The sequence below is a fragment of the Calonectris borealis genome, chromosome 3 (genome assembly GCF_964195595.1).
Source record: "Calonectris borealis chromosome 3, bCalBor7.hap1.2, whole genome shotgun sequence".
In the NCBI taxonomy this organism is placed as follows: Eukaryota; Metazoa; Chordata; class Aves; order Procellariiformes; family Procellariidae; genus Calonectris; species Calonectris borealis.
Genome location: NC_134314.1, coordinates 11,014,650 through 11,040,004, shown reverse-complemented (window position 1 = coordinate 11,040,004; position 25,355 = coordinate 11,014,650). Strand labels below are relative to the sequence as shown.

The following is a 25,355-nucleotide window of genomic DNA, read 5'->3' as shown; positions in this document are numbered from 1 at the left end:
AGACCAGTACTCAGCTCAAATCTGGAATTGTGCTCTTCAGCCTGTTTTGGAGGTGGAGAAGGAAACAAATCCAACTTTTCAAGTGTGACACTTTGCAGACATAAGGGATTTTTTTCCTCCTACAACATAAAAGCAGCCCTTATAGCACCCACACAACAGCAACAAAGACATCTACTTACCTTTCCACATCATGAAATCCAACAACAAAATAATGTTCACTCCTCTTACAAAATTCGGCAGCGCCTGTAGTGCCTCTTTCTCCTCCTTTTCTCATTTAATGCACATTGACTAATAATCTCCAGGGCTGTATCAACACCACCTTTTGTCTTGGCAGAACACTCCAGGTAAGCATATGCCCCCATGCTGGCAGCTAAAGCTTTTCCTTCTGTAGTGTTAATTGGCTCGTTGCCTGGAGTAGTTAGTTTCTTCTTAATACCTTCATCACTCCTTAGTTCTGTCTTGGTAGCCACTAGAATAATAGGTACTGTGGGGCAGAACAGTTTGATTTCTGGAACCCAAAAATCAAGGATGTTTTGCTGTGAGTCAGGCCTGTCCACAGAGAAGCACATTAAAATAACGTCCGTGTCCTTGTAGAACACTGAGCGGAGATTTTGGTAACTGAATTCATTCTTCCCTGCCACATCGAAGAGAATTAGTTTCATCTCCTTCCCGTCTACTTTTGTGTCAATGGTGTAAACGTCGAACAGAGTTGGCTCGTAGGACTTGGGAAGCTGTTCGTGACGCAGAGCAAAGAGGAGGCAGGTCTTACCACAGCGGTCATCTCCAACTACAGTTACCTTTCTCCAAAGAGCAGCCATCCCCTGAAAACCAAGATGATATACAAAATGGATTATTCCCATGCTGGCCTTTTTTTTTTTTTTTTAGGTTTTGTGGAGGGTAGAAGGAGGAGAGAAATCCCATTAGTTTGGAATTCTTCCACTTACCTCTTTTTTTTCCTCAATACTCCTGTCTTACCTTCATTCCCTATTTTTTTCCCCTTTTAATTTCTCTGGTATCAGAATCCTCTGAAATTGTGAGTACCTTGCTCTTGACTATTATTATAGATCAAAACATGAAGGTATAAACCAAGTCTGGATGTAACCAAGATTCCTGCAGTGCCCTATATTTCTGTATTATCATCTCAGACATTGTTTATGATCAGTGTTCGGTCCAAAACAGATTTAATTTTCTAGACTGAATGACTTAATGTTGTGAGTGAGATGGAGTATAAAACACTGTACTGAACAACTATCCAAATCGGTTTTATTGACTACATTTTTCCTGCCATGGTCTGCTAGCAGAATTCTACCAATGGCAATAGCTATCCTGTGTAAGTCCATGCTGCTTTTGCTCATAGATCTGTTATCATGTGGGAGTTAAGAAAGTGTTCTCAGTCTTCATATTTATATGAGATAGAAGTTTGTTAGACTTACAGGATAGTAATTTCCAGCATCAACCCTCTTCTCTTTCTTATGTTCAGTATTAGATTGGTTTCTTCTAATATTGTTGCTGCCTCAGCTTCCTTAGGTCACTGGTTTCCCTGCAGAGAGAACTTACCACCACTCTTCAAAGACTATCATGATCACAACAGTATTTAAAGGGATAGGTCAATGTTTCTTAATATAGCCAACCAATCTACAAAGAGAACCTGATGACATAATTGTTTTTTAAAGAAACCTACTTTACTGGCAAGTGGAAGTTGTGCAATTCATTAACAAATCACAGCATGTTTACTTTAGAAATTTCCTTGTTCCTATTGCAAAAGACTCATCCTGAGTGAGCATTTCAGTATTGAGTGTGCCGAACTACTTTTGTGTGTGGGGCTGACAGTACTAGAGTATAAAACAGCAGCAGACCTGCCAGACAGACCCTCAAGACACCCCTTTTCAGATCTGCTGAGGCATCGTAGAGAAATGAATTTCAGAATCAAAGATGGATGAGGTGGGAAGGGATTATCTAGTCCACCCTGCCCTGCTCAGAGCAGGATCAACTACAGCAGGCTGCTCAAGACTGCATCCAGTTGGGTTTTGAATATCTCCAAAGATGGAGACTCCACAGTCTCTCACTGGGCAGCCTTTTCCAGTGTTTGATCATCTTCAAGGTAGTGAAATGAAGTCTATCAACTGGAGAGTCTAAAGAGAAAGAACTGTCCACTATTAAGGATATGATCTTGAACTCCAGAGATGAAGACTGAATTCCCTGCTATCTTGTTGGCATGGGAAAAATCATTTCTACTCTCTCTGTCTCAGTTTTCCTGGTAGACAAAGACTGCAAGGTGTCTGCAACCACTAAAAACTGAGAACAAAGGGATTAATTTGGTCTCTCTCCAGAGAGAACTGTTTCCAAAGGCAATATTGGTGATGCAGATACGTAACTGCTGATTAGTATAGTTATGTAGTCAGCCCATTTATTTCATACAGCTACAGAAGAGTTCTTCAACTGAGATGAGGGATTTTAGATCTAAAAATTTTAGCCTAAGGATGAGGAACTTGTTTTTGTTTAATTTGAAGTCAGCTGGAGACCTGAGGCCACTTTAGTTTCCTGTGGTGGTCTAATTTTACTCTGCCAGACCACATTTCCTGACTCCTATTCAAGTATGAATCTGATAGTCTTGCCATAGGAACCTGACAAAATTAAAGTCATCAGCTTCTGACTAGCCCCGCTTATTCCTTAGAAAAGCAATGCCAGTGGGTCCCATACAGCTCTAGAATCATGAAGGCATTTCTTGTTTTGGATGATGTGCTTTCACCTGTACTGTACTTAGCCTAAACCTCTGTATGAAAATACACAGGTCTTTTTCACCTTCTCTTTTTGAGCCTTGGCATTCCAGTTTCTCGGTAGATCAGTCTGGCTTCTCTGCCGAGAGCAGTGATCACAAGGGGATCTGAGAGTTAAATTCTGTTTTTCTTCAGGGACACTGGAAAGCAATGGACCTGCTGTGACACACAACAAGTGGTCTGGTTCCTGTATATGCCACAAACTCTTAGCAGCTTAGAAAGACAGATACTTACCGTTTCTGCCTGTCCTCCCACATCTACTCAGAGCTTTTTCGCACTAGCCTGTAAGCTGCTCATATTTAGCTAGCTCTTGCTTTCCTTACTTCACTGAGAAGCTTTGCCTGCATGAGGACCGCAGGATGCTTGTTGCTAGCGTTACAGTACAAGTCGGCGTGCAGGACTCAGTATGCTGTTACTGGCACATACGGCTCCCTCAGCACGTTATGCCACAGCAGGCAATGTACTTACTTGCCTACTTATTGACAAAATGGAGAAAGATTACCTTCCCCACTGAGCTTTCACGCTTTTGGTACAGATTTATGCTTGAACACAAATTATCTGAGTTACAGACATGCCCTTTAGAAAATCTGTTTAGCAAAAAGAGCAGGGGGGGAATATAATCTGGAAACAATCTCCAGTAATTGACTAGAATTGCCTTCTCAGCAACAAAAAATGCCAATTGGATTAAATCAAGTAAAAAACAAAAGGCTGAGTTTTAATCTCAAAACCACCAGCACAAGCAATGAAAGCAAAGAAGTGGTGTCTTCTTTCTCCTACTTCATACTTTCTTCATCAATCATACAGATATATGTGGTGCAGTAGAACTAATGCTCTGCTTCGAGAGTGCACATTTAGGGATTACTGGAAGTGAAGTTTCAGCTTGCTTAAAGAAGTATAGTTTAGTATAACATGCAAATTTGATCAGAAAATATAAAAATTACAACATAAAGTTCAAATTCAGCCCTAAAATATGTGAGCTGGCTACACTCCCTGGTGCTTTCCAGGCCACGACCATGCTTGAATACAGAATCGGTCCTGTACAAAATTCCCTCAGGAGAGGAAAAAGCCACCTCATCCCAGAGCCTCTTTTCATTATTTTCTTTCCAGGTTTTCTACCTCTGCTCTCAGTCACCACCCCAAGAAGGAAGCCTAAGCACTTCCACAGATTATTACCCACTGTGCTCATTTACAGTACTGCTGCAGTTCCTCTTTCTGCTGCACTCACAGCACTGCCATGCCGGTCAGATTCCCATTTTCCCTGATGCATCGATCCAAGCAAGAAGAGAAAAGGATTCCTGTGTACAGCTCTACTCCTGATTTCCACTGTTTTTGAAACTGGCTCACTTCATATTTCATGTATGAGCTGAAGAAAGAATGCTGAAGAGAAGCAAATAGATATAACTGAAAAGATAATATAAATTAAGGGCCTATTCACTTCCACTTAGACAGCTCAGGGCAGGTACCACATAGTGCATTGATATTTATGGGCTAAATCCACTGCAGGAGAAAGGTGGTATGTAGCAAATTTACATTAAGTATGAAACCCAGGCCATGATCAAGTCCCAGGTATTACACATTTAAGTATAAATGTGTGATAGCCAAAGTGACTTAGATGTTCCCTACAGAGTCTGTGGCTGCAGTGTACCCTAGGACAGTGAAACGAGTGCGATCTCAGCCTAAGTCACAGGGCTGGCTCTCCTGATGTAAAACCTGTGAAAAAAAATATAAAGCATTTGAAACCCTAGGAATTACATAGACTTTGATGCACTCTTTCTTGCAAGGTGAGAGATGAAACATCAGGCTCTTTGCCTTCAGCGTAACTGTGTAGAAGACTACAGATACAAGACTTCACTAGAAAATTAAGCAGTTACAGCTCAGACCATAAGTGGGTGCTGCAACTGTATCTGTGCTGTTCAGTTACAAGAAGAGCCCTTGCTATGGGTTTGATCTGGGTTAGTTGGACCTTTGCAGAGTATTTCCTTAGCATAGTTTGGAAGTTGGGACCAGTAGATAGTTTGGATGAGGCCACCCTGCTTTGAAGTCTAAAAGAGTTAAAGAGTATGAATGTGGGCCACTTAGTTTGCTTTCTCTATGCTGAGGCACACGGATAATTGCTAGCAGCACTACGGGTGAACAACAGAGCTGTGTGCTTTGAAATGAATAAGCTGCATATTTCCCTACCTTTCAAGGCACAGCACAGATGAGATAATTGCTCATTCGGATGATTCTTTTTTCTATTTAATGAAGTGTTTTGCTCATGAAAAGACAAAACCAAATAGGCAGACATGATTCTTCACGCCACCCAAAAGTCAAATAAAAACGGATTCAAAAGCATATTTAATCAGCACCTCTCGTGATCTATAAAGTACTTGCAGCTTTTCCTGCTGCCACCCCAGAGTTGGAGCTTTCCAGCCTTGGAGCCGCAAGGAACGCGGGCATCCACGCCGGCAGGGTCGCCGCAAGGTGGCTCTGAACTCCAGCGAAAAATCCACCATCAGTTTAGTATCACTGAAGAGCTTCAAGAGACTGACAACAGCAAATGTATTTAGAAGACTTGCATTATACAGCAGATTAACTCTAAATGCCTATCAGAATGGTTCGACATGCTTGTGAATATACTTATAGAGAAAATAACTACAAGCCGCCAATGCTCCATCCACCAGAAGGACATGCCAGCATGGGGAAGACTTCCACATAGGTAACAAAATTTTGTTTCATAAAGAATTTAAAACTGTGAGTAGTGACAACAGATGTAAAGGGACAATGCAAATCAGAAATTTAGCCTGTTAAAAGGCCACAGGAACTGGAGAACACTGATGCCTATGACTACATTTTATTTCTGGGTTTTTTCAAACATCAGTTTGAATTTATTATGTTAACTTCACGTAAAATATGCTGTACAAACTACGTAAGATCAAGGTACAAATCCAACCACCACCATCCAGGGACATGCTCTTTTGACAGGGAGAAATGGGAATTAGAAAAATCTCACAGAAGAAGAATAATATTTCAATGTCTAGGATTAAGTGAACCATAATTAAACCATTGGCCCTATTGACACACACTTCTGTAACAGTCCACTACAAGTAACTCATCAGGAAATTTGATATACTCAGTGGTGCATTTGGTCTTCAAGTGGATATTTTTAAATACAATTTTTAATAACAATCACATTGTTCAAATCACTCATTTTTGTTCTATTCACTGCCAGTGCTGGCTAGCAAAAGAGGACACTTTGGATCCAACCCTGAGAGGCAGTAGCCAGAGGACGTCGTTAAGGTGAAAATACTTGCAAGGAAAGAGCCTGAGACAACACCCAGTTAAACAGCGATAGCTGCGACAGGGACACAGCGAATCGCTACCAGTAATTTCACAGTGTGAGACTTTACAATGCACGGCTTTATTAACGCTCCCAGCGTGAGCCATCTGTTTATGTTAAGGTACTTACACCCCATCCTCCAAGCCATCTGAAACTCCAGTCTTTTGCGCTCATTTATTTTCCACATTCATTTTTTCATTACTGTGACTTCCGGTATCTCTGTAAATTGAGACCAAAAGAGCACTTCAGTTCAAGTCTGCTACTTCTCCCAGTTTATAATTCCTCTGTTCCCTTTTGGCCAAAACCTGGCAGGAGAGAGACTCGAACATGATGAGTTTTTTCCTTTAAGGAAGGGCAGTGGTTGAGTCCTGCGTTTTCCCAGTAATATCCAGCGAAGGCTTTTGTTTTATTTAATCGCCGGCAATAAGCTCAGTCCCACTTTGCTTGGGCTTTAAAGACTGCCTCTGGGACGCAGCTATTTCCCTTCTCTGTTTCGCTCGGTTGCTCGCCCAGACTTTTAAGACCGGTCATCCCGAGCGGCGGGGATGGCGGCGGCGCAGCCGGGGCCACGGCAGGGACCGGACCTGCCCTGCCCTCCGCTGCCGCGAAGCCGCCACCCCGGGGCCGGGAGGGGGGCACAAAGCGGGGTGGGGGGAGACTCCTCGCTGGCGGCACGGCGCGGCCGGGGGACCTGCCCCGGGCCCCTCCGGAGGTGCGGCACCGCTGCCCGCCGAGCGCCGTGAGACCCCTGCGGCGCCGGCCTCACAGGCCGGCCTGCCGCCTCACGGCCCGGCCTCGCCGCCCCCCAGGCCGGCCTGCTCGGCCCCGCCGCCTCACAACCACCTGCCCCGCCGCCCCCCAGCCCGGCTCCAGCCGCCCCACAACCACCGGTCCCGATGCCCGCAGCCCGGCCCGGTCACCCCCCGCCGCCCCTCAAGGCAGCTCCAGCTGCCGGCGGCCGCCCCCCGCCGCGGCCCCGCCACGGCCGCGGGCCGGGCGCCGCTCCCGCCCAGCTCCCCCCCTCCTCCCTGCGCCCCGCCTCCCGCCCGCAGCCCCCCGCCAATCGCGACGCTCTCCGCCGGGGATGACCTCACTCCCTGCCTTCCCATTGGCCGGCTATATTAAGAAAGTCGCGAGCGCCTTTAAATAGCGGCTGCGGCCCGCAGTTTGCGGCAGTGGCAGCGCGGCGCGGCGCGGCTGGGAGAGCGGCAGCCCCGTTTCCCTCGCGGAGGGCCGAGCCGGGCGGGACCGGCGGCGCTTGCTGCGGCCGTAGCGCTCCCCTGAGGCAGGGGACGGAGGCACGGTGCCGGTGCGGGGAGAGAGGAGGGCGCGCCCGCCTGCCTGCGCGGGCCCGGCTCGCCACGGTGCCCTGTGAGAAGCGAGAGGAAGAGGGAGGCGGCGGCCGCGGGGAGGAGGGCGCTGCCATCGTCCTGCTGCACGGCAAGGCCAGCTTGGCGAGCCTGGCCATGGCCGCCATCCGCAAGAAGCTGGTGGTGGTGGGGGACGGTGCCTGTGGCAAGACGTGCCTCCTCATTGTCTTCAGCAAGGACGAGTTCCCCGAGGTCTACGTGCCCACTGTCTTCGAGAACTACGTGGCCGACATCGAGGTGGATGGCAAGCAGGTGGAGCTGGCCCTGTGGGATACGGCTGGCCAGGAGGACTATGACCGCCTGCGACCCCTCTCCTACCCGGACACTGATGTGATCCTCATGTGCTTCTCTGTGGACAGCCCGGACTCGCTGGAGAACATCCCAGAGAAGTGGGTGCCCGAAGTCAAGCACTTCTGCCCCAACGTCCCCATCATCCTGGTGGCCAACAAGAAAGACCTGCGCAACGACGAGCACGTGCGCAACGAGCTGGCCCGCATGAAGCAGGAGCCGGTGCGCACCGAGGATGGCCGCGCCATGGCCATTCGCATCCAGGCTTATGACTACCTGGAGTGCTCGGCCAAGACCAAGGAGGGTGTCCGGGAGGTCTTCGAGACCGCCACCCGGGCAGCCTTGCAGAAGCGCTACGGCACCCAAAACGGCTGCATCAACTGCTGCAAAGTCCTATAGGGCGCGGCTGGAGCATGGCGCTGGGCACAGCGCCTGGGTCACCTGTTGGCAGGCGGAGAGGAGCTGGGTTATGCACACACGGCATCTGCCTTTCCCCTCCGCTGGGGGCTGGCGATGAGTCGGGGTGAGGGCTAAGGGAGGGAGCATGCTCCCTTAGCCTTGGCCGAAAGCTGGCTCAGCTGTGGGGACAGAGGGAGGGGGGGATTGCATGCCCTGCATCTTGGGAATAAAGTGGAGAGAAGCCTTCTCCCACCACCGGCCCCTGCGAGTTAATTGCAGACTCTCAACAACAAAAAGCTGCTGAGACTGGACTGAGCAAACACTGCACCCGGCTCTTCCCCTTGGCCCACCACCTGCTGCTCCCAGCTCCCAGACAGCCTCCTCTCTTTTGCAAGAGGAGAGCGGTGGAGCCGAGATGCTCGAAGGGACTTCTGCCTCCTGCCTGCATGTGCCTCCCCGCACCCTGCCCCCCCGGGCGGGCTGGGGAAGGGGGCTGCATCTCCCGCGCTGCCTGCAGCATCCTCGCCTCTCCCGCAGATGTTTAGGCCTGAGCCTGACCCGCTGTGGAAGTTAGTGCCCTGAAGACTGAGACTGGGAGGGGAGGGTCATCCCAAGCGAAGCCTGTATATATCTTACCTTTTCTGTCTTGTGCAAACGGGGGTGGTGCAGGGGGTGCTTATTTAAAGTGAGGTGGGGAGGGGGTGCCCAGCTGGGACTTGTGTTGTGCAAAGGAACTTGCCCCGAGTGACTGACGCCCGCTGATAATGCGAGCCTTGACCTGACTCCAGCTGCAGAAGCCACCAGGCTGGAAAGTAAAGCTGAACTGCTCTGTCCTCGTGCTGGACGTCCTCCTCCTGACGGACAAGGCAGGATGAGCAAGGGGGAAGGGGATGATATTGCCATATTATGATCTTGGTGCCTGCTCCTTCCTTTAATGTTGTCTTCTGCAAGTATGTTGATTTGGGTTTATTTAAAAGTTTTGTTTTCAAAAGAAATTACTTTGCACAACTTGGTGGATTTTTGTTTTTTAAATTAAACACTCAATGCACTTGTCATCTGCATACAACACTGTAGCATTGAAAACATTCTTACTCAGTAACCTCATCTGGGTCTTGTTTTAAATTGTGATTTCAACACAAGACAAAATAAAACCACTGTATCTTTTTGCCTTGGAAAAAATGGGTGAAAGCACTGTTCCTTATGCAGTGAGGATATCAGACATTAATACTAAAGGGCAATTTAAAGAATCTAGGTTTATTTAAAACTTTATTTTCACAGGGTAGCCAACCTGGGTGAAAATAATCTTGTGTTTCTCTGGTTCAGAGAACAAATGTATCCATTTGTTTGTTTACTTTTCTTCCTCTTCCCTCAACAGTGGTACTGAGACTGTTTCTGTTTTTGTTTTTAATAAACTGACATGGCAAAAACTGAGATGTATATGATGTTTACATAAAATTATGAACTGTGTATGCAGTTTTTTATGTAAAGTATTAAAAGATTCTATGCTGACACTTGTGAAGTGATGTTGTGATTTACGGAGACTGTCCTCCGCTTGCAACAACAATACACCTGGATGGTGTTGAACTCAACCAGAGTTTGCCCGCTGCCAGCATGCGGTCCTATTTATATTTTCTCTTCTGGTCAAATTACCTGTCTGGCAGCTTTCAGGGGAAGGGTGGTTTTATTTTCCTTTGGGGGTGCTGCTTCCTTAATTTTCCTGTACAGATGGCACGTGGAAGTGTACTCAAAATTCAAGGTGGTGATTAATCCATCCTTGTTGCTGCTAAACAGAAGAAGCTTTGTGCGTGGTGAGCTTGGGCTCAGGCTCCCTTTACTGCCTGTCGGTGGCTGGGGTGAGGTTTGGGCTTGTGCAGCAACAAAACAGGCAGAGAACTGAAAAGTAGCAGAGGCAATAGGGCTTATTTTTCAAACAAAATATATAGATAAAAGCAGTTTTTATTAGTGACCTCCCCTTCGCTTGGTGTGAACACCCCTGTTCGCTGCAGCAGGACACGTGGGCAGGCTTGGCTTGCTGTTGAATCAGAAGCAGGAGGCTACGCTTGCACCGCAGAAGTCTCTTAAGCTGCCTAGCCAGATTTCCTAATTGCTGGCCGCATTAATTCCCGTAACAATGTAAGAAGTCTGGGCCCCTCCACGTCAGGGATCCCCGGCAGGGCATCATGCCTGCCTCTTCCCTCGCCGTCTCTGTGCTTCCAGGCGTGCTCCCTGCCCTTGCTTGGGTGCCCGGGTGGGTGCTGGCAGGAGCACGAGGCCCTGCGGGTGCTGCCCGCAGCAGCGGCTCCTGCAGAAGAGTGGCCTGGTGCAAAATTGTATGGTTTTTGCTGAACGGTAAGGTCCATGCCCAAAGTGCTCGTCTCCCTTTTTTTTCCCTTTTTTTTTTTCCTGAAAAACTCCCGTAGGTACTTATAAGGGAAACCTCAGGACAGTTTTATATTTTTGTAAATCCTCTCGACTCCTTTTTCAGAGATGTGAGAAAGGAGTTCACCCTTTTGTTTTTCTAGCCTATGAATATCTGCTAGGGCGCACTGGATTGTTCAGAGATGTTAACAAATACCAAGGCAAGCAAAACACACTTAGTGGCTTTTGCTCGTTCATTCATAGAGGGCTCTGCCAGCTGCCGGCTGAAAGCAATGGGGCTTTTTCAACAGACTAACATAGAAATATTGGGCTCCTTGTTTGACAAAGGGAAAGTCATCAGAAATAGTGTGGAAATACCTGGGTTTGCATTTGGAAGACTTCAAATGCTAGAGTACACGCTCAGTTCATGCTGTGAGTTTATTGTGCTGCTTTGTATGATCCGTAATGAAAGATAGTGGCATTTTCACTCAGACAATTTAGCCAGGATTTCCGAAAAGGTACCTAAGTCCCAGGTTTTGGATATCTGTCTCCAAGGATTTCAATTCTCCTGATATTCAGAGGGTGAGTTTCTTATCTTCAATTTGAGAATCCTAAAACCACTTTTTGATCCTAAAACATCCTTTGAAAAAAAATCTAAGTTTTGGATGTTTAAAGGGCCACGGCCACAGACCTCATTCTTGCAAAGGCACTCAAAAGCCTGGTTCGGTGCAGCGTAGGGCTGTTCTGCGCAGTATCAGCCAGTGATGGTAAAATCAGCATTGGAAACTTTTTCCTTAAACTGATTGCAATAGCTGTAAAACTTATAACTTCTGTTAGACTGCAGCAATAACTAATCTTCTAAAAACCCCAAAGGAGAAAGCATTGATATTTATATTTTAAACACTGGGAAATGAGTTAGCATTGCATCCCTGTATAATTAACTATACTAGTATTTTCCACTAAGGTGCTTACAATTACGTTCATTATTTCCAGTTGGACCTTTGCCCAAGTCAGGGCTGCAGCATCTGGCCCAAGGGGGAAAAACTGTAAGAAAACACATTTCAGTTTTAACTGAGCGTGACCTTTCTCTGCTACTTGTGAAGCTGTGAGTAAGCCGTCAGAGTGAGATCACCGTGTGGGAGTCCACCCGTCGGGGTCAGAGGGTGGGATCAGAGCCATAACTCCTTTTGCTCTGTGCCACATTTCTACGCTTGCTCGTTAGCGTCACCGCTTTGGTGGAGGGGGACACGAGGCGTGGCTCATCCCACCCTCCTTGACTCAGCCGGGCTGACATGGCCAGGCTGACGCCCCACGGCCACACCGCTGCAGCGTGAGGATGTCGCACCGACCAACTCCACCCCATGGCTGCATCTGCCCCAGTTTAACACGGAGGGTCTGCCCACTGCCGGGCCCAGCCGGGCACCCGAGTTCGGGGCAGGGCACCCCACGACCCACACCGTGCATTCAGACAAAGGACTGGTTTCATGTGGACCTCCCCTTGCTTGTCTTCATCTGGTCCCCTAGCTCGTGTTCATCTAGTCCCAGTCTGTCTTCTGTAGCCTTATGACTGGAGAAGAGGTGACAGGGAGCAAGCTGGTCAGAGCATCAAAGGAAGGTCAACAACCAACTCATCTCACAGTCCCTGTGCACACTGCTGGGCACGCAGAGACTTTCCCGGCTGTGTCCACATGCCCGCACAGATGTCCCCAGCTGAGGAAAGGTTGCACCTTCCCTTCCTGTTCAGACCAAGTTCAACCTCTGCAAAAGGTGTTTCTTCTGGTGGGAGCCAGAGCTCCACCAGGGGAGTTTGTCCCGTGATAATCCAATGCAACCTCAGCAGCAAATCCTGAAAATGTAGAAAAGCCTCACTGAAAGGCCCGTTTGTCTCCGTTGTTCTCAGTTCCAGTGAGGAGACCAGTTATGCACTCCCACCCCGAGACTGGGTTGGACCTTCTGACAGTGTGAGGGTGTCTCATCTGGGCAGCCTGAAAATGAAGCCACCCAGGGAAGGTCAGTACCACCTTCTCCCCTTCTGGAGATGCAGCAACAGCAGCTGTGAGTAGTCCTTGCATGATCAAACGGGGACTCTGTTTAGAACCCATTCTCAGTAAGGTGTGCCTAAAAAAGGATAAGTCATCTCTGGTGGGAGAAAAACTTCAGTAAAAATTCTTGGTTGTTTTGTCAAAATGGTTTTTAATGCACTTATTATGCATTGAAATTAAACTGCGTGGTTTTGCCTTTTTCTTTTTTTTAAACTTTCATGCAACTCCACATACTACAGTGGAGTTGCATGAGTGTAAGCGGGAGCAGAATTTGAAGCAGTGTCCTCTTATATGGCTTTCTGGTTTTGCAGCAATAACTTAATCCATTTGCCTTACAGCCTGTCGGACAGGTTGCAAATCTGTTTTAGCAATTCAATAAAGAATCAACCAAAAACTCGTTGCAATAAGAAAAAAAAAGTACTTTGAGGAAGTCCACAATTATTTTACTAGAATTAGTGTCACTAACTAATTCACTCACAGATTTTATTCCTTGACTTCAGAAAGGAAAAAATGCCCAGTTTCATCCTTCAGATTTTAGTGGACTATAGCACCAGAGAATCCAGTTCTTTTGGTTTTGCTCGTTCTGTGAACAAAATCTATTCATCAATAGAAATCGCACTAATAATTCATTGAGCTGACTTAAAAAATCTATATCTAAGAAAAGGCATTCGCCCCAGCAGGTCCAAAGAACTGTTAGCAGGTCTGGCTAACCCAGTCTGTGCGTGAAGATACAGACGCTCCAGGTCAGCAACTGAAAGCCTTCTTCACAGATAGGCAGCCAGCAGAGATGGAGGGGTGGAGGAAGCTGATAAGCATCTACTTCAAGGAGGCTTTTGAAGAAAGGCTTGGATCCATTGCTGGAGGAGTCTTTTTGAAATCTTGGGGAGCTCCTTGTAGACATCTTTAGATGTGGAGTCCAAGGGAGGAAAGGATTTCAGCTCACTTCAGCAGTCTCCAAGTTATATATCTCATGTAAACTAATTGTCCAAGGTCCCCGTATAGCTAGCAGGCAGAAACAGGCAGCTCCAGAGGACCTCTCTCCACTGCAGAGAAGGGGCATCCTCACCCTCTGGATCACCCTCACCCTTCTTGCAGGTGAAGCTGTGTGATATGGGCTTTGCCAACACCACTGCCTGCTCGCCTCCCACCAGGCTGGCTCACACCGCTGCAGGTCTATTCCCACCAGGAGCATTCACCCCCTCCAGTTTTACCTGACTACAAGGGAGGTGTCTGGGCTACAGGCGCTGTTTCCATGCCCTGGTCAGTCAGCAGGAAGAGCAGGGTATGGGCCCACGTGTGGCTGGGCGCATCCAGCCACTGCTGCAGGGAAGCAGCGGTTTCTCCGCTGGGCTGGTGAGCTGAGCTGGATCAGTGCGGGGCTCATCCAGCGCTGGTGCTGGCGTTGGGCCGGGGCAGGCAGGGAGGTGTGGGAGAAGCGTTGTCTAGGGAGGGAGTCTGAGCAACTTGCTACAGCTGGGTAAGCAACTCCAGAGAGGACAGATTAAGGTGAGATAGTTTGTGAGGATGGTTGTAGCCTCAACATCATCAAGCCTAGGATCGGGAGACCGTGTGTATATACCTATATGAACTATATGAGACACACTGGAACAGGCTGCCCAGCGAAGTTGCAGATGCCCTATCCCTGGAAGTGTTCAAGGCCAGGTTGGATGGGGCTTTGAGCAACCTGATCTAGTGAAAGATGTCTCTGCCCATGGCAGGGGGGTCAGACTAGATGATCTTTAAAGGTGCCTTCCAATCCAAACCATTCTGTGATTCTGGGTCTTTAAGGGCTTGATTTCAGTAGCCGGATGTAATGAATAAACATTTTTTTCAATGCTGCTGGAGGAAGGGAATGAGTTGCTCTTCCCCCTTATCCCCTAACCTCTTGAATTTTTCCAAGTTCTTGTTGAAAGCAAGGAGTTTTCTCCCAGTGACAGTGGTAAGCCACAGTCTGTGATAAGCAGCAGCCAGGTAGATGAAGTTTTGGGGCCAGACGCTCATGCCCTGTGCAGAAGGACAGACCTCTCTCCAGTTCTTCAGGGGGTCCATGAAGCGAGAGGCTTTGCGGTTGCGGGAGCTAGGTGCCTATACATGTCAGCAGTGTATTATCCATCCGTAATTCAGCAGCAAGTACCATTTGGTATAATAATAACTATGGGCATATCTGCTTTTCTTACATCGAATTCACGCTAAAAGGTGGGGTGTAAGAGTGGGGGTTGAAACCGGAGGCACTGATGTGATACCTACCCTGAGCTGGAGCGGCATAGCAGGAAGAATATTAGATTGGTGCCCATAGCACATACTAAATGTATGTGTACGTTTTTCCCCTAGCCTGCTAGTCTGTGTGGTTTTTGTGTGTGTGCTAAATCTTACTTCCAAGTAAAGGGGACCAGTGGGTGGGATTTTGCGCTAAATGTTTAATTCCATTGCTTTTAGACCATTCATCCTCTTTTGCATTCAAAGCTTGATGTGGCAGGGCTGGAGAGAGGAATTTGGAAACAAAGTGGATTTCCTGGTGGGCTCATTTGCATGATAATATCCCCTTCCCTCCCGGGTCCCAGGAAGGGGAGGGTGGTGGCAGCTCAGGGAGCTGCTGAGGGCTCCTGGGCGGTGAGGAGGGAGGCACTGGCAGGGGACAGCCCTGGAAGAGCCTTTTCTCCTGCTCCTAAGCTTTTGTGCAGTGGGGTTTTTTTTTAATACAATGAGGTATGACCCTATAGTCCTTGCTCTGTGGGGCTCTTCCTTCTGACCTCAGCAGAACAAGCCAGGACTGCAGAATCGGGTCCTGCTTTGCAGGATTCTCTGGGGCTCGGTGGCAGCAGTCTGACCCTTCCTGGTGACAGCCGATTTTCTCCTCCCGTGAAAACAGAGTGAGTTTTAGACCAGGGCTTTTCATAATGCATTTGCATAGCTAGATGTAGTCACACTATCTGCATAAAAATCAAAAAAGATGAAAATCCAGCCTTCTGCATTCAAAATTCTTATAGGAGTAAATGGGTGCTTTGTATTTTCAGCCTCATCATCCCTGAAGATATCAAGGAACATCACTGCCTGGTGTGCAAATGTAACTGAACGTCAGTGCTAGAAGTTATACAGACATGCTGAAAGATGAATATATTCTTTTGTTTAAATCCCTAGGGGAAAATAATGTGTATGTTTTGGTCTTAAACCAGCCGTTCCCTCATAAACATCTGGATGAAACTCCCAAGTTTCAGGCTACTCTAAAAGTACTCATAATTTCTTTTGATTTTCTCTGATAGTCAGGTGGGAGGAACACTAAAGCTGCCAGCATCTAGAGGACCAAGGAGAATAAATGGGAGAGAGCTGGTGTCAAAACAGCCTTGTACCAACCTGTCTTCCCATGGTGAGGTGATGGGCAGGAAGATGCGTGTCGCTCCCATGTTTGCTCTTTATCGGTGTGTTCCCAAACAAGGTGCCCTTCAGCTAAGGACAGAAATGAGCTCAGTCCCTCCTGATGGTAATAGGACACTTTGCATTGATGGCGATTGCTGCATTTCACTCAAAACACTCCTAAGGATTAACTAGAATGAGATGCTGGCATGACAAAGACACACATATATTAGTCAATGGTAAAAAGGGAAGCAAAACTGCAGCTAGGAATTTAGCAAAGGTGTGCTTAATGCCTGGGGTCCTTGCTAACAGCCCCCTCGGCTCCCACACACCGGTGGCCTCTCCTCTTGGGTGGGCTCACTGATTTAACACTGTCGTGTGAAATTCAGAGCAACTGTTCTCAGCCAATATTTAGCTGGGAAGATTTCAGACTGGAAGAAGGGCTTTGGTGCCTGAAGGCTTCTCTGTCTTTTCCGGCTGTACCATTGGGTTTAATAAAAAGCCATTCCTCGTCTGCACATTCTTCATCTAGGAATGTTCTTAATTCTTCACCGTGCCAGGGAAGCAGCTAAGGATGACAGGAGGCTTCACTTGCATGCTTAGACTGACATGGCTATAGCAGTGGTACTATGTGTTCTGTGACATCGGTTTCAGCCACTTTTTACTCCCCTTAGCATAAGCATGTATTTGAAACATAAACTTCTGCAATGTTACATGTCACATACTAGGCAAAGGAGTAAGCCGGACATATTTCTCCCATTTGATCATGAGAAACTGGTATCCGCGATCATTTAAAGGAGTCGAAGCCTGGCCCTTGAGCTCGGTGTAGGTATCTGGCAGGTTTAGGGACCCCCATTCCTCTGCACACCCCTGCAAAAAAGCCCATTGAAGGTTTCTTTCCTAGCTTGCCCCCTAACTGACTGCTACCTACCCCCTGCTGAAGGGGGGCCCAGGGTAGCTGCCGTGCTCTTGCCTCCGGGCAGCTGATGGAGGGTGCATTTGGTGCCAGCCCCACTCCTCCCTGGGGGCACGCTGCCGTGCAGGGATGGGGGGGCTGCTGCACAAGCCCCTCGCAGGGAGGCGGGGTTCCCCTATACCGTATAGCAGACAAGGTGTAAATAACGTATTGATTCACTCTGCTGGTGATACTAAGCTTGTGAACTCTTTGTTAAACTTTGGGATTATTACTGGTTTATCTCAGTTTATCAGCTTAATCATCCCATTATCAGCATAATTGTACAACTGTTGTTGCACTGGTGCGATCAGGAGCAACGCTGCCCTTTTGCAGGTTAGTCCCCTCCAAGCAGGAGTGTCCGTGTAGCAAACTGTACCAGCGGGATGAAGACACGAGGGTGGAAACACCAGCACGCTCCTCCGCAGGCAGCAGCCGGCTGGCCGGGAGCGACGATTAAACTGGAGACGCAGCTCAAGCTGCAGTGGCTGAAATTTCACTGCAAAAGTTTCTTGTTTCTCATTTTGCTCCTTTGATCCGTTGAAAAAGGATCAAGTTTCAGGGGAAAATCAGCCAGGACAAGCCACAGAGGGCTAGAATTACTGGCATGTGAAGAAGCAGGGTGAGACAAGATAGGTTTCAGGCTGCAGCCGGTCCTTACTCAACTAAAGCTTGAGCCCGGGACTGATGGAGGGCCACATCAGCTGCTCTTATTGTTAAAGATACAGATGTTTGAAATTAAAAGCAATTGTTTATTAGGCATTCCCAGATGGCTATTTTATAAAGTAGTCACACACCGGTCTCAGAACTTGCAGCTCTTCCACTGTCAGACCATGTTAATTTTGTACATGAATGGTTTTAAGAAACCCAAGAAAAATATGCATTCTCACATGTTGATTTTGCAAGGCAATCCAGCGGCCGTGCTTTAAAAATTAACAACAAAAAAAAAGCAACCTAGAAAGTGCTCACATGCCAAAATTTGCCAGATTGGTAGATGAAACGAATGGGGGAGGCAGCGGCAGTGGGGCCGGGCTGGGGGGCTCGGGGGCTTCTCCAGCCCCGGTTAGTGCACTGGCTACGACTCGCCTCTTGGCATCACTGCTGGGTGGCACTGAGGATCGCTGCGTGCTCTGTGAAACGAAGCGGGGGCCGTATCCAGGCTTCAATTACCAGCTTCTCAAACCTACTACCAACAAACTGAAGCAAATTCAAGTAAAGGTTGCGAAAAGATTGCTTTCCTGTCCGGAAACATTTGTTGGACAATGTATTAATTTGAGTCTTTTTGAAATTATAATAATACGGTCTATATAGCATATAATATATATAATATAATTTTTTAAAAAAAATATATATTTATATAAATAATATCTGTCTGTTGGGCAGATGCAACCTAATTATATCTTAAGCCTTTGTCCACTCAGGGTAAAGCCCTGGCGGATTTGAGACTCTAACATGTATTTCTGGGCGAGGGAACTGTTGCAGATAGGGTTATCGAGGTGTCTCAGCAACACTGTAGATAACACAGGCGATATTTTTCTGGACAAAAGGTCTGCAAAATCATATGCAAATAGCTATGTTAATGGGATTTCATCCATAATATTGGCAGAATTTAATTTTCCAGAATTTGTGACTTTCATAACTGTTCTGTAGAATTTCCTGACATCTCTCATAAAGCTCTTCAGCCTTTTTTATATTTTAAACAGCTCCAATTAGACAACTCTTGTTGTGCTTGAAAATGATGCTATAAAAATAATGAATAGCCCTGAAGTTAAAAAAGAAAAACAACAACCCACAAAAAACAGTTCTCAAGAAACCATTAGATGTTTTCAGCAAAAATCTCCCAGTGCAAAAGGCATCACGCCAGCACTCAGCCGCACTGTCTGGGCTACGGCGGTGCTCTGGGACCGATTCCCAGCAAGTTGAGTCCCTTGGCTAAGGGTTGTAGATCCTAGAAAGTAGCAGACCTGCTTTTTCTAATGATGCTTCATTTGCTGAGGCATTTGTTAACCCCTTCGCTTCCCTGTGACCCAAAGCTCTTTCACCGAGACGGTGGGTTGTGTCTCTGGGGAGCAGAGCACTGAATGGTAAAGCCCAGCCCATGGTGAGAGCCAGGGTTGTTGTTTTTCTTTTTCTTTGCAGGATGAGTTATTTGTCACCAAGCAGAGGTTTGATCAACCAGAAGCCGCCTGTGAATTCAGAAGAAATTCATGCCAGTGTTTCACCTGAACTAACGCCACTGTTAGCCCACCCTTGGACCAGGTGACCTCCTGAGGTCCTTCCAACCTAAATTATGCTGATTCTGTACATCGAGGCTTAGCTGTCACTCACAAACTTGGGAGGGGGTTAAGCTCATCTTTCACCATTTTTCCCTGGGTAGACCTATGTTCAAATATCTCTCCTCTTTGAGGGACAGCTTTGATGTCATGGTGACTGTCCTACAGCTTACGTGGGTAGTCACCAAGCCCACGTGATCAAAAGTGACCTCTTTCCATCCTGCTAAACTCAGGGCATTATTTAAATTGAGGGATTTTGAGTGAGTTTCACAGGTGAAACGAGGACCGGAGTATCCAGTCCTCAACATCTCATGTGGGACATGAGATGAGTGAACTGAGGTATCAGTGCAGGGGAGCGGACCTTCAACCAGCTTGCTCTGTCCATGGACAAGGGCTTCAGCTTCTCCAGCCCTGCACTGAGAGGACATTTCCTTACTGACCATTGGGGTTTGAGGCTGGGATCGCTCCATGGCATGTGCTCCTGCACCCATTTCCATACAGCTGTACCAGGGACCCTGTGTGCTTACGCGTCGCAGCAGGCAGTGTTTGCAGGAGAGGTGAAGCAGGAAGGTCCATGCCTGCGGCCGGAGCCTCTTCCACAGCCCATGCAGCTGACAGTGCCCTGCCAGCGGTCAGGGACCCACCGAGCTGCTCAGGCCCCTCGCGGCCGGCAGCAGCATGCTGATTTCTGGTGGAAGCAAGAGCCCGAGTGACCCCCCCATTGCCAATGTAACAGTAAATACTGGTTTGATTGCTGACAAACTGAGACACGCTGCACGATGCTTTTGTCTTCCCGACGGCACCCAACGAAGTCTCACTCGATTGCTGCTTTGCCACGCAATACTGTTTTCCTCACATTTTCCCCACGCAACGTGCAGTGCTGACAGCATCCCGGCTGTCATACGTATCGGGACAGGGATCCGTGTGCTCGAGCCATGGCTCCTGCTCTTGCGCTGTGCCCTCGGCAGGACAGGACCACACGGGAATCAGCCATTCAGCAGATGCGGAGGTCGGGACTCCCCCCCCAGCCCACCCACCACGCCAGTGGGCACACGCCAGCCCGGCAGCCCCTTCCCGTCCAGCCACAGCTGACCCTGGTGTCCCAGGCGCTGCCCCTTTGCATGGACATTCGCAACCAGCGTTGCACCTGAGAGCCCCGGTCCTGGCTGCAGACCCTGGCTGGATCCCGCCTGGGGTATCTGTGTGCTCTCCCCACCCCGGGGCATGCTAATCCCCTGTGATTTTTCCCATATTATCAAAATCCCTCTGGAGGTCAGTCAGATTTTAATTTTTTTCCTCCCCTGACCTCTACTTCTGGCATCAGGAAGCTGTTCTGAGCATCACCTCCTTGCACTTGAAATCTGATCTCCAGCCTATTTGTTGCTAATAGATGCCCATTTATTAATATGCCAAGATTAATGAACCTTTTCCCTGGTATAGGAAAACCATATTGCTGAATTACTGAATACATGTATTTCCTGTCTGTTCTTAAATGGGAAGCATTTAAGACTGCACTGAGAAGGTCGTGTTTGTCACTGGGATTCACGTCTTGCTTGTGCACTTCCCAGTCATTCCTGTCTGACCCTGACTGTTGTCCCTCATCCCACTCTTCATAAAGGAGTCTGACTTTTTTAGAAGGAAGGTAAATGTCCTTTGTCCTGTCAGGTACCTGAGTTTTGATCCTTTCCTAAATGTTCTTGGAAGAACTGGAGCCTGATGCATGCTCCCACCTTTACAGATGGAAAATTTTCAGCTGGACTTCGCCTACGGAGATGTTTCAGTCCCTGTTTTTCTCTTGAGCATCTCTAGGGCAGAGTCATTGTCCCTGAGATGCAGCAGCACGTGTGCAACATTTCCCAGTGTAAGTACGAGCAGGCAAGGACTGTTAATTTTGAGTGTTACCCCCAGCCTTTCTTTTGGCTTCATGCGGAACCATCTTACCTGCATTTGATGAAGCTTTTGTCACGGCGAACACTACAGACACAAATATAGCACACTCCCCCGCCACGGGGGAAGGCAACCAGGCTCAGTCACAGTTTTGGGGGACAACTGAGGTAGCTGCAGCACAGGGAGCTGCAGGCTGTCCCCCCCCAGACCCAAGGGCACATGCAGGTGAGGACACAGCACCGGTGAGCATCGGTCGCTGCAGCACCGGCATGGTGTCGATCGCTGCAGCGCGGAGACCCCCTCTGAGGGTGCACCAGGCCCCCGCGCTGCCTGCCCCTCGACGGACGCCTCTCGCCAGCAGCGAGGCAAACCAGAAGTGGGGAAGGTGAGAGGGAGCTGCGTCACTGCCGATTCGCATGCTTTTGTGGCCAAAACAACTGATTTTATTTCCCATAGCTGTCAGTCATAGAAAGCAGCTTTGTTTTTCTGTTTTAAATGAGGAAGGAAAAACGGCGGTGAAAGCCTGCAACCGCCTATTAGTGATTAGGACTGATGGAGCTAGACTGCGCCTGCAGAACATTTATTCCTCCTACACCTTCAGTAACTCAGCTTCGTACTGCGAGATCAACAAATTACTCTCACAAAACTGCGCCGACAAGCCTGAGGTGTGCGTCCTCTCCCCGCTCAGGCTGTAGTCACTAGCGTAACGAAGGGATGCTTCCAAGGTGAGTTCGTGGATTAAGTGTGTGTAGGGCACTGCTTGCTTTTCAAGCTTGCTCAGTGGTTTCATCAGCTCTAGAAACAGTTTGTATGAGCTTTTTTCTTAACAAAAAAATTTTTTTAATTTTTTTTTTTTTTTTTAACAGAGGAAAATATTTAGCCCCTCCAAAGCCAGCAGTATTCCTCCCGGGCTGGAGAGGATTATCAGCCAGGCACTGCTGGGCCCGCAGCGAGCAGCCGGGGCAGAGGTGTGGAGAGTCCCCTCCTTTCACGTCAAACATGTGGCACGCCTGCCAAACTCCCAAACTGCCTGATAACTGGATACGAAATGTCACCTTTATCTCTGCACAGCTCTCACCTGGCCGCAGACATGAACTGCACCCTGTGTGCCCTTCACCCGTGTCATTTTTGGACGGTGGAGGAAACTCTTGGCTCTCCCTGCTCATATTTTCTCCCTTGTAGATAAGAAGGAGGCTGAGGAGGTCCCAGGGACACCTGACTCTCCTCCCTCTCCTCATGTTCGTTTATAGCTGACTCACAAGTTGGTTTTTTTTTCCCCTCTTGGTATTTCTTCTTCTTCTTTTGATGACCAAGTGCCTGTTGTTTACAAGACCCAGAAAATCTGAGATAAAGGAGATATCACCAGGGCATCAAATGAACAGACTGAAAGGTGTTGGACTTGCATCTGTCTGTCTTATACTTACATGTATTGTTGTCTCGACTGCTCTTCTTCCTTTCAGGCTCTTCAAATCATGCCCTCGGTGTTCCTTACCGTACACAACACACACAGAGCCACCCTTCTCCACAGTAACCCCAGCAGACAGCTAAATATTTAACAGTCTGACAGCAACTTTTTTAGTCATAGAGCTTGTATTTCTTGGGATTACTCAAATTTGGGGGTTCTACACAGTCCATTTAATCCAGCAGCTGGTTTCGGGGTCTCTGGGGCTGTCACCGAGCCGCGGGCTCTGCCACGGCAGGTCGCACTGGGCTGTCGGTGGGAGGGTTTGATGCTTCAGAAGGGGTTTTCTGATGAAAACCTTTTTCTCAGGAGAAATAAGCTGTGCATGAGATGCCCCCTCAATCTTTTCATGCCTTGAGGCCAGAGGGCTAATGTTCCTTATAAACATTTCTCATTACTGGCTCGGTTGTGCCTAATACCCTCAGCCACCCCGAACATCTGCTCTGCTCTGCATCCCCCTGGGCAGGCCTGGCTCACACGCACTTCTGGGATTAGTTTCATGGGAAAACTGTTTGGGACATGGAGGGGATTTAGAAATCCCCTGAAATAGCACTATCAGTGCAGCTCAGAGTGCGGAGGTGCTAGACACCAGTTAGTTTGTCTCCCTCCCATATGGGACTAGCTACAGTGCATTTATGCCTGCATCACTGCTTCTGCATTACAGGGTTTATATTTCTTTTGGTGTGCCAATTTTTGTGTGCAGACAAGGCGGGCAGCCTGACTCAAAACACTTGTGGTGCTGAGTTAATTATGCACGAGGTAGAAAGCATTTCCTCCTCCACTTTGAGTCTCTTCTGCATCCCTTGGCTTTGTGTCCCGAGAGTTTAACGGGGTGCAGTGGCAGCTGCTGCTCGGCTCCCGGCTCTTGATGGGGATCAGAGGTTGCCAGCAAGGGCTGCTTCAGGCGCAGGCACCTGGGGTAGAGAAGAACCACCACCGCGAGCTGCCTCCCTTCCCAGGGCGCCAGCCCAAGGAAGCCGAGGGTTTAGCTGGGGAGCAGGGATGGTCAGAGCCAGCACCAGCAACACTCCAGGCTCATCTCACTTCCCTGCTCCTTGATGCTGTGGGTTTCCCTGCAGGTCTCTCTCTTTCCCTGTTCCCCCCCTTTCCCAGACCAAACCTTGACTTTTCCTTTTCCTAAAGGCAAAATTCAGCTGTGCCAACATCTGCCAAAATGCTCTATTGCAGAACTGCCGGCCTGAAGTTGTGTTGAAGCAACAATTACGCCTGCTTGGCAGGCATCGTAAGGCAGCTAAAACCCTGCAGTTTGCCATTGCTTTTTTTTTTAATAAGCTGCTTTCAGGCAGGAAAAGCGTGGCCTGCTAGTGCGTTGCTGCATGGCGTCAGGAGCCCTCTGCTCTGCTCCTGGGCCTGCTGCTGATTCTCTCGGGCAAAACATTCATCCCTTCAGGCCCCCTCTCCCCTCGCACAATTCTTATTGTTTCCATCAGTTCAACCTAAGAAAACTGGTGTCTTTCTTTTTGAGGGCCTTAGGCCCAATGGAAAACACAGTTGAAAATACTCGTGAGTTAATGCACTTTTAACGATCAAGCCCTCCTCCTGAATGAGCTGATATATGAAAGTTAGAAGAGATTATCTAACTTTGTCTCGCTGGTGCCTACACCACCATGGCTACAGCAACGCTACTGCTCCTGCATGCGTCTCCATTTCTCATCTGCAGTCGTGGAACTGTAGCAGCACATAGACATTATTAAAGGCATTGCAAAACCAGCCAGGCTTGTTGCTGCTGGACAAGGAGCCGCACTCTTCTGCAAGAAACGTTAGGACTCAGGAAACTTGCATGGAGATATTTATAGCGTGGCTCCTTCCTGGGAGAGAGGGAGACTTATTTCTGAATACCAGAGAGCAGAAATAGGCCAGCTCTGAAGGTGAAAAGGTATGAACGTCTATTTGGGGAATACTGCATGACTGGAGGCGCATGAGAAGGAAACTAGCAGTGGGTAGAGCCAGCGCAGCCTCTTCTGCCTTGGCTCGCAATATCTTTGGGACCTCAGGGCCAGATTCTGCCCTCTTTGCTCAGCGCCGAAATCTGACCCGAATATAAGGAAGGCAGAATGTGGCCATTCATGTTGGATTTCAGCCCATTTTTGTGCATTTAACTAGATTCGTGCTAGGCCCCAAATGTTTCTCGGAAGGGAATCTGAGATGTTTTAGGTGCTGATGCAAAGTGACAGATCTGCAACTTGCGATCAGAACAAATATCCAGGATTGTGGTGGAGTTTCACCCTGCATTTGTGACTGTGGATGAAATTATGTCTTGAATACTTACTGCCTTTCCATTAGCTGTGCTATTATTGACTTGGACCAAAGCAGCCTTTAAGCAAGGGCTGCTAGCCATTTTCACAATCCTGGCTTTTAATCATCGCCAGCTTGTAAATTCCTCCTTCAGAGGCTGAACCTGCTGGAAAGATTTCCAAGGAGCTGACAGAAGTGTTTTATAGAAGCGGCCCCTCTTTTCTCCTGGGGAATTACAACCCTATAAGTCTTCATTTTACTTGACATTCCAATTTGCAGCTTCGATGCCACAAGAAATGCCTTGGTTTTCAGTTTAGTGATGAAACTTGTGATATGGCAAGTGTAACAGAAAAATGAAGATCTGTAAAGGCCTAGTTAAGCTTTCCTTTGCTAATGTACACAGCCAGCCAGACAGGAAGAAAAACCTCTCTTCAGCTGAGGTATTTAGATATATACTTAATGTCAAATATGAAAGCCATGGAAACGCGACTGTGCTGTCTGGCTGCGAATATTGCGGCGAGCCTCGAACAGTGCGGTGGCAGAGCCAGATGGCCAGCCCTGACCGCCTGCAACTGCAGCCCGAGCGCCGAAGAGGACGGTGTCCCCCGGCCGGGTTGCCTC

General features: G+C 48.2%; 2 protein-coding genes across 2 annotated transcripts in view; one reads left to right on the top strand and one right to left on the bottom strand.

Annotated features, from left to right (window-relative positions):
• Positions 1–3,408, bottom strand: part of LOC142080110 (ras-like GTP-binding protein RHO) — a 5,672-nt gene extending 2,264 nt beyond the window's left edge. Inside the window, exon 1 of the mRNA XM_075144975.1 lies at positions 180–3,408. Coding sequence (XP_075001076.1) covers positions 225–860 — 636 coding nt within the window. The 5' untranslated portion in view covers positions 861–3,408 and the 3' untranslated portion in view covers positions 180–224. The remainder of the gene's footprint in view (positions 1–179) is intronic.
• Positions 3,409–7,295: 3,887 nt separating this feature from the next.
• Positions 7,296–9,664, top strand: RHOB (ras homolog family member B). Its single transcript, XM_075144976.1, has one exon. It carries the CDS (start codon positions 7,563–7,565, stop codon positions 8,151–8,153), a length of 591 nt encoding a protein of 196 aa, XP_075001077.1. The 5' UTR covers positions 7,296–7,562; the 3' UTR covers positions 8,154–9,664.
• The last annotated feature ends 15,691 nt before the right edge of the window (positions 9,665–25,355 follow it).

Excerpts from the sequence above, each read along its gene's own strand:
- RHOB (XM_075144976.1), top strand. The coding sequence starts at position 7,563 with ATGGCCGCCATCCGCAAGAAGCTGGTGGTGGTGGGGGACGGTGCCTGT.